Below are 13,983 nucleotides of genomic sequence, written 5' to 3'. Positions count from 1 at the left end.
AAGAGGAAAAAATTTAGACATCTGGAGTGCAACGCAGGCTTATTGCCCCTAAGGTTTTCAAAAAGGGCTTAGAGATTGTGCAGGTGATCACTCATAGTATGTCCGGTAATGACAATGTCATTCAGGCAGTTGAAACATTGTGGAATAGCGGACATGACCTGTTCCAGATAGCATTAAAAATTGCGGGGCACTTGCCACACCAAACATTAACTGCTATTATTGATAAAGGCCAAAAGGCATTTTAAGAACCAGGTATGCTTGGACTCCTCATCCAAGGTTTGATATGCTTTGGAAAGATCAAGTTTGGAGAAGAATTGACTCCCTGCTAAACAGTGAACAGCTCTTCTAGATGTGGCTTTGAGTATGTGTTGACCACAGACTGTGAATTCATGGTGACCTTAAAATCACCGCAAAGACACGATTTACCGGAGCCTTTCATCATGATAACAACTGGTGTGGCCCATTCACTAGAGGAAATGGGAACCACAACTCTGACAGATGCGAGCTGATCCAGCTCCGCCTTGACTTTATATTTGAAGCTTTTGACAGATGGCCCAACGCTGGGGAAACTCTGATCTATCATATTGGGAGTGACAAGACGCACACGATGGCAACAGGGAGCAGCAGCTGGAACGCTGTTTACATGCAGCATGGAAGCCGCCAGATTGGCCAGGTTGCTCACAACTTCTTCATCCTCTGCAGACACAGCAGACGCAGCCAGATCAATTCTGCACTGTCACGGCATCGCACTATGCTTCCAGCTGCTGCTCAGAAGCACATGAGCCCTCATATGACTGGACAATGGACAACACCTCATAGAGGGTAGGGTTTTCTAATTGGAGGGCCCATTGCCAGATTTCTTTATCCAGGGCAGAGCGAATTATAACATCGCGAACCATGTTGTTTGCATACACTCTTTTAACTTGGATGTGACAAAATGGCCCTTGCGAATAAGGCCATGGAGAGTCATGGCCCAGGCTTGATTAGACTGATGGGGTTGTTTCTTGCCTTGGTGGAATTCAACCCTAGCAGCTACAATGTGTATGTGGTGATAATAATAGGAAAACAACAACGAGCATAAATTGTCAAAGACAACCAAGAAGGTTCCTGTAACGGAGCCAACAGCCGCAACACCTGATACAAGGAGGGAGAAATCCAGGACAAAAACACTGCACAACGTACCTCCGGATCCATCATGTGGAAGGCATGGAAATGTTGTCATAGGCAGTGGTCGTATGCTTCCCAGTCTTCCACTGCCTTGTCAAATGGCAGGAATGGAGGAGGAAACATAGCCAGAGATGTAAGAGGGGTAAGAGCAACGTCGGCACAGTCTGTCGCAAGACCATAATAAGTTCTGTCTGTTATTGCACCAGTGTTTGAAATAGAGCTTCTATCTCCTATATTATAACAAGAAAAAGCTCACAACTGAATGCAAAAAGCTACCGCACAATGTAACATGTGAAAAATGACATTACTCACTGCCAGAGTATTCTGTAACAGATAATAATGAACACAACACTTTTGTTGTTGTTGTGGTCTTCAGTCGTGAGACTGGTTTGATGCAGCTCTCCATGCTACTCTATCCTGTGCAAGCTTCTTCATCTCCCAGTACCTACTGCAACCTACATCCTTCTGAATCTGCTTAGTGTATTGATCTCTTGGTCTCCCTCTACGATTTTTACCCTCCACGCTGCCCTCCAATGCTAAATTTGTGATCCCTTGATGCCTCAAAACATGTCCTACCAACCGATCCCTTCTTCTAGTCAAGTTGTGCCACAAACTTCTCTTCTCCCCAATCCTATTCAATACCTCCTCATTAGTTACGTGATCTACCCACCTTATCTTCAGCATTCTTCTGTAGCACCACATTTCAAAAACTTCTATTCTCTTCTTGTCCAAACTGGTTATCGTCCATGTTTCACTTCCATACATGGTTATACACCATACAAATACTTTCAGAAACGACTTCCTGACACTTAAATCTATACTCGATGTTAACAAATTTCTCTTCTTCAGAAACGATTTCCTTGCCATTGCCAGTCTACGTTTCATATCCTCTCTACTTCGACCATCATCAGTTATTATGCTCCCTAAATAGCAAAACTCCTTTACTACTTTAAGTGTCTCATTTCCTAATCTAATTCCCTCATCATCACCCGATTTAATTTGACTACATTCCATTATCCTCGTTTTGCTTTTGTTGATGTTCATCTTATATCCTCCTTTCAAGACACTGTCCATTCCGTTCAACTGCCCTTCCAAGTCCTTTGCTGTCTCTGACAGAATTACAATGTCATCGGCGAACCTCAAAGTTTTTACTTCTTCTCCATGAATTTTAATACTTACTCCGAATTTTTCTTTTGTTTCCTTTACTGCTTGCTCAATATACAGATTGAATAACATCAGGGAGAGGCTACAACCCTGTCTCACTCCTTTCCCAACCACTGCTTCCCTTTCATGCCCCTCGACTCTTATAACTGCCATCTGGTTTCTGTACAAATTGTAAATAGCCTTTCGCTCCCTGTATTTTACCCCTGCCACCTTCAGAATTTGAAAGAGAGTAATCCAGTCAACATTGTCAAAAGCTTTCTCTAAGTCTACAAATGCTAGAAACGTAGGTTTGCCTTTTCTTAATCTTTCTTCTAAGATAAGTCGTAAGGTTAGTATTGCGTCACGTGTTCCAACATTTCTACGGAATCCAAACTGATCTTCCCCGAGGTCCGCTTCTACCAGTTTTTCCATTCGTCTGTAAAGAATTCGCGTTAGTATTTTGCAGCTGTGACTTATTAAACTGATAGTTCGGTAATTTTCACATCTGTCAACACCTGCTTTCTTTGGGATTGGAATTATTATATTCTTCTTGAAGTCTGTGGGTATTTCGCCTGTCTCATACATCTTGCTCACCAGATGGTAGAGTTTTGTCATGACTGGCTCTCCCAAGGCCATCAGTAGTTCTAATGGAATGTTGTCTACTCCCGGGGCCTTGTTTCGACTCAGGTCTTTCAGTGCTCTGTCAAACTCTTCGCGCAGTATCTTATCTCCCATTTCATCTTCATCTACATCCTCTTCCATTTCCATAATATTGTCCTCACGTACATTGCCCTTGTATAAACCCTCTATATACTCCTTCCACCTTTCTGCCTTCCCTTCTTTGCTTAGAACTGGGTTGCCATCTGTGCTCTTGATATTCAAACAAGTGGTTCTCTTCTCTCCAAAGGTCTCTTTAATTTTCCTGTAGGCAGTATCTATCTTACCCCTAGTGAGACAAGCCTCTACATCCTTACATTTGTCCTCTAGCCATCCCTGCTTAGCCATTTTGCACTTCCTGTCGATCTCATTTTTGAGACGTTTGTATTCCTTTTTGCCTGCTTCATTTACTGCATTTTTATATTTTCTCCTTTCATCAATTAAATTCAATATTTCTTCTGTTACCCAAGGATTTCTATTAGCCCTTGTCTTTTTACCTACTTGATCCTCTGCTGCCTTCACTACTTCATCCCTCAGAGCTACCCATTCTTCTTCTACTGTATTTCTTTCCCCCATTCCTGTCAATTGTTCCCTTATGCTCTCCCTGAAACTCTCTACAACCTCTCGTTCTTTCAGTTTATCCAGGTCCCATCTCCTTAAATTCCCACCTTTTCGCAGTTTCTTCAGTTTCAATCTGCAGTTCATAACCAATAGATTGTGGTCAGAATCCACATCTGCCCCTGGAAATGTCTTACAATTTAAAACCTGGTTCCTAAATCTCTGTCTTACCATTATATAATCTATCTGATACCTTTTAGTATCTCCAGGATTCTTCCAGGTATACAACCTTCTTTTATGATTCTTGAACCAAGTGTTAGCTATGATTAAGTTATGCTCTGTGCAAAATTCTACAAGGCGGCTTCCTCTTTCATTTCTTCCCCCCAATCCATATTCACCTACTATGTTTCCTTCTCTCCCTTTTCCTACTGACGAATTCCAGTCACCCATGACTATTAAATTTTCGTCTCCCTTCACTACCTGAATAATTTCTTTTATCTCGTCATACATTTCATCAATTTCTTCATCATCTGCAGAGCTAGTTGGCATATAAACTTGTACTACTGTAGTAGGCATGGGCTTTGTGTCTATCTTGGCCACAATAATGCGTTCACTATGCTGTTTGTAGTAGCTAACCCGCACTCCTATTTTTTTATTCATTATTAAACCTACTCCTGCATTACCCCTATTTGATTTTGTATTTATAACCCTGTAATCACCTGACCAAAAGTCTTGTTCCTCCTGCCACCGAACGTCACTAATTCCCACTATATCTAACCTTAACCTATCTATTTCCCTTTTTAAATTTTCTAACCTACCTGACCGATTAAGGGATCTGACATTCCACGCTCCGATCAGTAGAATGCCAGTTTTCTTTCTCCTGATAACGACGTCCTCTTGAGTAGTCCCCGCCCGGAGATCCGAATGGGGGACTATTTTACCTCCGGAATATTTTACCCAAGAGGACGCCATCATAATTAACTTCAAATATTTGATACGGAAAAACACTTGCCATGGGGTGGCTGTCCTATTAGTTCCAGTCACATCAGCTGAAGTAAACATCAGACTGCATGCAAAACTGGCCACACCCAACCCTACAAGTCATCAGGCGTCTGGTAGAGTGCACTACGGAGAGGCTGCATACGTATCTGAGAGTAGGGATCCTCTGCCGGTACTGGCATCTTCTGTGGTGCACCATACAGCTGTGCTCACGGACCGCATTTGTGGAATCTTATGCAGCTCACTACAAGGTATAATGTTAACTTTTTGAGCAGGTACTTTGTGTCAATAAAACAGTTATTGATTTGATTAGTCAGAATATTTTAAAGTAAACTTTTCTCTTAAAAAAAGGAGGTCGTCTGATAATCAGCGTCATCTTATACTCGGGTATATAGGTACACTATGTGATCAAAATCATCCAGATACCTAGACATGCTGGAATTCAATATGGTGTTGCCCCACCCTTAGCCTTGATGACAGCTTCCACTCTTGCAGGCACACATTCAATCAGGTGCTGATGGGAATGGCAGCCCATTCTTCACAGAGTGTTGCACTGAGGAGAAGTATCGATGTCGGTCGGTGAGGCATGGCATGAAGTCAGTGTTTCAAAACATCTCAAATGTGTACTATAGGATTCAGGTCAGAAATCTGTGCAGGCCAGTCCATTACAGGAATGTTATTGTCGTGTAACCACTCTGCCACTGGCCGTGCATTGTGAACAGGTGCACGATCGTGTTGGAAGATGCAGTCGCCATCCCCGAATTGCTCTTCAACATTGGGAAGCAAGAAGGTGCTTAATACATTAATGTAGGCCTGTGCTGTGATAGTGACACGCAAAACAAGAAGGGGTGTAAGCCCCTTCCATGAAAAACAAGACCACACCCTAACATCACCACCTCCAAATTTTACTGTTGGCAGATGACGTTCATCGTGCATTCGCCATACCCACCCCCTGCCATCGGATCACCACATTGTGTACCATGATTCATCACTCCACACAATGTTTTTCCACTGTTCAATCATCCAATGTTTCCGCTCCTTACACCAAGTGAGGCGTCGTTTGGCATTTACCGACATGACGTGTGGCTTATGAGCAGCCACTCGACCATGAAATCCAAGCTTTCTCGCCTCCCGCCTAACTGTCACAGTACTTGCAGTGCATCCTGATGCAGTTTGGAATTCCTGTGTGATGGTCTGGATAGATGTCTGCCTATTACACATTACACCCTCTTCAATTGTCAGCGGTCTCTGTCAGTCAACAGACGAGGCCAGCCTGTACCCTTTTATGCTCTACGTGTCCTTTTATGTTTCCACTTCACTATCACATCAGAAGCAATGGACCTAGGGATGTTTAGGAGTGTGTAAATCTCACGTGCAGATGTATGACACAAGTGACACCAAATCACTTGACCACGTTCGAAGTCCGTGAGTTCTGCGGAGCACCCCATTCTGCTCTCTCACGATGTCTAATGACTACTGAGGTCGCTGATATGGAGTACATGGCAGTAGGTGGCAGCACAATGCACCTAATATGAAAAACATATGTTTTTGGGGGTGTCCAGATACTTTTGGTCACACAGTGTATTTCCTCAATGCTATTTTGCCGTTCAGTCATGAGCTAGAGCACAAATTTGTTAGCGCCCTTGTCATTTCCAAATCTGCTGTTAAAATTCGCTGACCTGAGTTTCAAAACAACTTAGTTAACTCTACCATGTGTTTAACCACCTGTTGTCAGTAAGCACACATGCATAAATGTTCTTATCATTTTTTTCTGTTTGAGCAGTTGACAAATGTTTGCAATGATTACTGGTGGTCTGCTGAGTAATCAGCCACATTGTTGTCCACTTGATACACAATATTTTGATGACACAACCAGTCTGGTTGGAATCCAGGCAACAAATACACATAACAGCAAAACTCACAGCACTTGACAAACATGAAATTTAGTGCAGAAAATGTAAACAAGAACTGAACATCCAAGAGAACAACATTAATCAATTTAGTGCAGAAAATGTGAACAAGAACTGAACATCCAAGAGAACAACATTAATCAATCATTCTGACAAACTGGAGATATCGTGCCTGGAATGCGGTTTGTCATCGATCGACAAATGAGAAAACCATTTCCACATTTGAGTTTTCCTATTTTTCTTGCAGTTTATATTAATCCATCTTACTGACAAAAGCATTCAATAATTACTGGTCACTGTTCTGTTGAAGAACCGTTAGGCACATAGTATATATCAAGCTAAATCACACCAAACACTAACATCCCAATCATAAAGAGATTCCTTGCGAGGTTCAGTTGTATTGTTGACCAGCAATATTTACTTGCTGTAGAGTGGACATAGGATATACATCAAATGTGTCCACTGTGAAGTTCATCACACATATATATCCAATTTACTGGCTGTGAATTGCTGGTGTACCGCACAAATTTCTCTTGACTAAAGTCTGTGCTTCATAGGCTTGTATTCCTCCTCCTCTTTGCTCCTTCTCACATGTGAAATATTGCTATTGTTTCTGGGGTGATTCCTCCAGACATATGTCCACGACAGTGTCCATTGACATTGATAGCTGAAGATCCTGGTAAGGAAGAATATGTCTTCAAATTGTTTTGAAGATTTTGGATGACCTCCTTGAACAAAACATCTTGAACAGTTGTTTTTCCTCTACTGCATTCTCATTTGCAAAATGTAATGCATTCTGCTCATTACTGTACTGTGTCAAACTGCCTATTCACAACTGAATTGTTGAGGGATATGCTCAGTCGGCATACAGAACAATTAATAGCGTTGACATAAAATCATAACTTACCTCCAATCATCATAATTATTTGAGGACATGGCAAGAACATTGGTATTGGAGAGATTTTATTTTATTTATATACCTCTACTTTCTTGTTAAATATTCATGGCAGCTTGGAAACTATCCTAAAAGAATCTCACTGGATATATTACAGTCGTAGTTTTATTATATCCGAATTATTAATTGGACTTTTAGTATCAATTTTTATTAAAAAGTACTCCTCATTTCTATGTTATTTCCTACTTATTATATATGTATTGTGTGTGAAGCCCTGTCTTGTGAGTTAAATAAGGATGTTTTCTTTGACATTTTCAAATTATTAACTTCAAGCAGATCTTTGTCAGAGAAATATTGTCAAACATTTAGCTTGCTAGATCACCTCAGTGCCTTCATGTTGTGTGTTTGCCAAATGGTTTCTCACAAGTGCTTTCTGCCCTGTATATTTCATTATTGTATTTATTCTGGTATTAAAATTTGTGCTATCTTTTTATTCTGAACCAATAACTTGCATTTAAAATTTTGTGTTGTAATGTCATATTTGATCTCATAAACAATGGGAAATATGTTTGTTTTGAAAGAATCTATTACTTTTCTTTCTCTTGTATGTTTGTAATTATTATGTAGTCATATTCCTTTTCTGATTTATTTGTTACAGATAATTTACTCATGAAGTATAGTGTTATTGTGTTGGATGAGGCTCATGAGAGAACAGTTCACACTGATGTACTTTTTGGTATTGTCAAGCAGGCACAGAAAACACGCAAAGAAAGGGGTCTCAAACCACTCAAAGTAAATAGCTTTTTTTCATATTTAGAAGTTTTGTAAAAAATGAAAACAGTTATGTATTTTGTTTTTGAACTCCGCATGTAGTTGAAATGTACTGGAAGTTAGGTATTTTTTTCTCTTTCTTGGAGAACCTGCAAGAAAATCAAAGGAAAATTAACTGTTGAACATAACTAAGAGCAATCACCAAAAAAGTCAGCTAATGTTTTACATCTTAATGAGTAGTTCACTTTTTCTTTTAAACCAATAGCATGTGAATTGCATATTTACTATCTGGTGACTTTATTTCTCTTCTTGTTTTCATTTTTGGAAGAGACAACATACATTATAACCTTTTACAGATACTAGTAATGTCGGCTACTATGGATGTAGACCACTTTAGCAACTACTTTGGGAATGTACCAATATTGTATCTTGAAGGCAGACAACACCCAGTGAAGATATTTCACACCATCCAACCTCAGGAAGATTATGTGTTTAGCTCCTTGGTGACCATCTTCCAGATTCACAGGGAAGCTCCAGCCAAGTAAGGACCCAACTTTTAGATGCATTCAGATTTACTAGATTATAAAAGAAAAATATATCTCATCTAACACACAGAAATATGTCACAACTGATGTGACTCATTTTATTGTGACACAAGGAATGACACTGGACATTATCATCATAGTTTTAGCTATATAATTTAGTCCAATCGAGAATATACATCAAACCTAAGCTAATTAATTCAGCTATACACCAAACGTATTTGGGCTTCGCGTTTACCGTCTTACATAGTAAGTTCTTCTTTTTTACATTTGTTTCTTGACTAGAGAAAAGCCATTGTGCCTGTGATAATAAACAGGAGAGACTGTATTGTATAAAGTAATGTAAATTAATAACAGAATGCTAATTTTACTACTCTACTGAGCATGTGGATTTTCAGGATACAACAGAACTCATCAAAACTCATCAAAATAAATATCTCTTGGTAGTGTAAAGTTAACACTACCAGAGATTGTCAGAGGCATACTCAGTGTGGCGCCATGATGAGGACAAACTGATATAATTTCTTAAGCATCTTAACACCATTCATTAAAAATTAAATTTACTGTGAAACAGCGAATGAATGCCCGTGTACCATTTTTGTATATGATAGTTTGACGTAAGGATGGAGGGATTTTAAGGCATTGTGTGTACTATAAGGACATCCATCCAGGTCTCATGTAGTATCCGATGATGACACCCTAGAGGGTGAACTGGTAGACTTGAAAAAGGTATTCAGCACAAATGGATACACAAAATATCAAATTAGAGAATTATGAAAGCAAAAAGGTCAAAACAACCAAAGGAAGAGCAAGATGAAATATGTAAAGTCTACGACCTTATTACCGTGTGTGAGAAATGTTTATCAGAAATGTCCAGAATAATGAGGAAGCGTAAAGTCAATGGGATCTTACTCCAGCAAAGATGGCAGCTCTTCTGCAATCTGTGAAAGATATCTGCTTTTACGAGAGGCGAGTACACATGAAATTCCTTGGCAATGTTGTGAAAGGTACATGAGACAAACAGTACAGACTGCACAAGAATGAAGCATTGAACACCAGTGAGACACCCGCATTCTACAGCCCAACAAATTTGCAGTGAATGAATATTATATAGCCACTGACCATTCCATGAATTAAGGGAAAGTCAAGAAACTCACTGTAGTTTCATCCTAATGGGGTTCGGTGATCAAGGAAGCTGTGGAAATATAATTAACAGACCACCTGCTCCATCGAGATGGGATTTCCAGCTCAACAAATCACAGAAGCCACACATTTTACATCTGCTTTCAGAGGAATTACTGTTTATAAGTAGCAGCGCATGATGGGAGCAGCAATCTGGATGGTCGGGGTAATGAAGAGGCTGGGAAAGAGAGGGGGAGGGATAGCAGGGTAGGGTTGGGGGACAGTAAAGTGGTGCTTGTGGAATCACATGTGGATAAGGTGGGGAGAGGGTAGGGTAGCTTGGAGCAATAAGGAGGTTAGACAGATTGGGGGGAGGGGGGGAGCAGTGGAAAAGAAGAGAAATAAAAAGACTGTGGGTGCATTTGTAGGTTAGACGGCTGCCTAATGCTTGACAGATTCCAAACCTACAACCTCCTTCCTGGTCACCATGACCAACCATGCCCTTGCCTATTATTGCTCCTCCTTTGAAGGCATCGCCTACAAACAAATCCAGGGTGCAGCAATGGGCACCCACATGGCACCATCCTATGCCAACCTATTCATGGGCCATCAAGAGGAATCCTTTCTAACCATCCAGAATCCCAAACCCCTCACCTGGTTCAGAATCATTGATGACATCTTTGTGATCTGGATCCAGGGTAAGGACATCCTATTCACATTCCTCCAGAACTTCAACAACTTCTCCCCCATTTGCTTCACCTGGTCCTCCTCAACCCAACAAACCACCTTCCACGATGTTGACCTTCACCTCAAAGATGGCAACGTTAGTATCTCTGCCCAAATCAAGCCCACCAAGCACCAGCAATACCTCCATTTCGACAGCTGCCACCCATTCCATACCAAGAAGTCCCTTCCATACAACCTAGCCGCCCATGGCCATCACATCTATAGTGACAAGCTGACCCTCTCTTAAACATACCAAGTGTCTCACTGAGGCCTTCACAGACTGTAATTACCCTCACAACATTGAACAGAAACAGTTCTCGTGTGCCTTATCTCTCAAGTCACCCCCACCTCCGCCTCCCAGAGTCTTCCATCTACCACAGAGGAGCATTTCCCTTGTGACTCAGTACCACCCAGGACTGGAGCAACTTAATCACGTTGTTCACCAGGGTTTCAACTACCTCTCATCATGCTTTGAAATGAGAAATGTCCTATTCATTATCCTTTCCACCCCTCCCACAGTGGTATTCCACTGCCCTTTGAACCTACACAATATCTTCATCTGTCTTTAACAACCCCTGTTCCCAACCCCTTGCCTCATGGCTCATATCCGCATTATAAACCTAGATGTAAGAAGTGTCCCACTCATTCTCCCTCCACCACCTACTCCAGTCCTGTCTAAAGCATCACCTATCCCATGAAAGGCAGAGCTACCTGTGAAACCAGTTATGTGATCTACAAGCTAAGCTTAAATCACTGTGCTGCATTCTATGTGGGCATGACAACCAACAAGTTGTCTGTCCACATGAATGGCCACTGACAAACTGCGGCCAAGAAAGAGCTGGACCATCCAGTTACTGCAGCATAGTTCATTTTAATGTCTGCTTCGCAGCCTATGCTATCTGGATCCTTCATACCAAAACCAGCTTTTCTGAAGGGTGCAGGTGGGAACTCTCCCTGGAATATCTCTACATTCCCATAACCCTCCTGGCCTCAGCCTTCGTTAGACAAGCTGTCTGTTCGCATGAATGGCCACAGACAAACTGTGACCAAGAAACATCCACTGCCTTTGCTATGTCTCTGCCTAACTAACCGATGTAAAATTTGCCACAATCAGAACAGGTGAATTTGTATACCCCACTGTTGGCTAATAACTAGATTTTATCTTTGCTGTTAAAAACATACTGGGCTGTCGTGTTCCTAACATAGGAGGAAAGCCTGTACTTGCAGGCTTGCAGTGCTTTGGCTACAATCTGTGATACCTCACCTAGAAATGGTAGTGTACACCATTTCTTGCAGACAGTGGAGGGGAAGCAGGAGGGGCTTAGAGGAGGGGTATAATTTTCCGTTTTTGATTCCTGTGCAAGATGTGGTCAATAAGAACTGGACTGTAGCCATTGGCTGTGGCAATAAATTTTATTGTATCTAACTCTGCTTTAAAAGCATCTCTGGACATGGGGATAGATATGAGACGGTGTACTACTGAATGGAAAACTGCATCTTTGTGAGCTATGGTGTGTTGTGAGCAAGAAGGTATTACTGTATCTGTAGTTGTAGTTTTTCTGTAAATTTTGAAATAATGTGTGTGTGTACTGATGTCAGTGGTGAGATCTAAGAAGTTTATGGGTCTGGTACCAATCTCCCTTGTGAACTGGATATTTTTATGTTGACTGTTTAGGTTTTTCAAAAATGTGTTGAGTTGTCTTGTAGTACCAGTCCACATATACAGGACATCATCTACATATCTAAACCAGTATTGATATTTGCACTCAGAGTTTCTGTTTTTAGAAAATTTTGTTCAAAATGGTCCATAAGTGTTTCAGCCAACAGTGGACTAAGAGCGGAACCCATAGCTAAGCTATCCAATTGTTTATAAAGAGTCCCTTGGAACTGGAAATACACTCCTGGAAATGGAAAAAAGAACACATTGACACCGGTGTGTCAGACCCACCATACTTGCTCCGGACACTGCGAGAGGGCTGTACAAGCAATGATCACACGCACGGCACAGCGGACACACCAGGGACCGCGGTGTTGGCCGTCGAATGGCGCTAGCTGCGCAGCATTTGTGCACCGCCGCCGTCAGTGTCAGCCAGTTTGCCGTGGCATACGGAGCTCCATCGCAGTCTTTAACACTGGTAGCATGCCGCGACAGCGTGGACGTGAACCGTATGTGCAGTTGACGGACTTTGAGCGAGGGCGTATAGTGGGCATGCGGGAGGCCGGGTGGACGTACCGCCGAATTGCTCAACACGTGGGGCGTGAGGTCTCCACAGTACATCGATGTTGTCGCCAGTGGTCGGCGGAAGGTGCACGTGCCCGTCGACCTGGGACCGGACCGCAGCGACACACGGATGCACGCCAAGACCGTAGGATCCTACGCAGTGCCTTAGGGGACCGCACCGCCACTTCCCAGCAAATTAGGGACACTGTTGCTCCTGGGGTATCGGCGAGGACCATTCGCAACCGTCTCCATGAAGCTGGGCTACGATCCCGCACACCGTTAGGCCGTCTTCCGCTCACGCCCCAACATCGTGCAGCCCGCCTCCAGTGGTGTCGCGACAGGCGTGAATGGAGGGACGAATGGAAACGTGTCGTCTTCAGCGATGAGAGTCGCTTCTGCCTTGGTGCCAATGATGGTCGTATGCGTGTTTGGCGCCGTGCAGGTGAGCGCCACAATCAGGACTGCATACGACCGAGGCACACAGGGCCAACACCCGGCATCATGGTGTGGGGAGCGATCTCCTACACTGGCCGTACACCACTGGTGATCGTCGAGGGGACACTGAATAGTGCACGGTACATCCAAACCGTCATCGAACCCATCGTTCTACCATTCCTAGACCGGCAAGGGAACTTGCTGTTCCAACAGGACAATGCACGTCCGCATGTATCCCGTGCCACCCAACGTGCTCTAGAAGGTGTAAGTCAACTACCCTGGCCAGCAAGATCTCCGGATCTGTCCCCCATTGAGCATGTTTGGGACTGGATGAAGCGTCGTCTCACGTGGTCTGCACGTCCAGCACGAACGCTGGTCCAACTGAGGCGCCAGGTGGAAATGGCATGGCAAGCCGTTCCACAGGACTACATCCAGCATCTCTACGATCGTCTCCATGGGAGAATAGCAGCCTGCATTGCTGCGAAAGGTGGATATACACTGTACTAGTGCCGACATTGTGCATGCTCTGTTGCCTGTGTCTATGTGCCTGTGGTTCTGTCAGTGTGATCATGTGATGTATCTGACCCCAGGAATGTGTCAATAAAGTTTCCCCTTCCTGGGACAATGAATTCACGGTGTTCTTATTTCAATTTCCAGGAGTGTAGTTCTGTGCCAAGCATGTCTGAGTGGCCAGTCTCAAGTCATTCAGTTCCACAAGATTGACATTAGACTTGTGCATCTGCGCTGTGACAAATTTTACATCGGTCAGTCAGGCAGAGACATAGCAACTAGGCTGGCTGAACATGAACGCAGCTGGAAGTTGCAGAATTCTGACTC

General features: G+C 42.8%; 1 protein-coding gene across 2 annotated transcripts in view; it reads left to right on the top strand.

Annotated features, from left to right (window-relative positions):
* The window catches only part of LOC126236893 (ATP-dependent RNA helicase DHX33), a 140,958-nt gene that overhangs the window by 74,819 nt on the left and 52,156 nt on the right, over positions 1 to 13,983 (top strand). For both annotated transcript variants that reach the window (XM_049946532.1, XM_049946533.1), the window contains 2 exons: positions 7,988 to 8,121; positions 8,457 to 8,641. In XM_049946532.1, the coding sequence (XP_049802489.1) occupies positions 7,988 to 8,121; positions 8,457 to 8,641 (319 nt within the window). The remainder of the gene's footprint in view (positions 1 to 7,987; positions 8,122 to 8,456; positions 8,642 to 13,983) is intronic.

Source organism: Schistocerca nitens, chromosome 2 (assembly GCF_023898315.1).
Source record: "Schistocerca nitens isolate TAMUIC-IGC-003100 chromosome 2, iqSchNite1.1, whole genome shotgun sequence".
Lineage (NCBI taxonomy): Eukaryota > Metazoa > Arthropoda > Insecta > Orthoptera > Acrididae > Schistocerca > Schistocerca nitens.
This window is presented reverse-complemented; position numbering and strand designations above follow the sequence as displayed.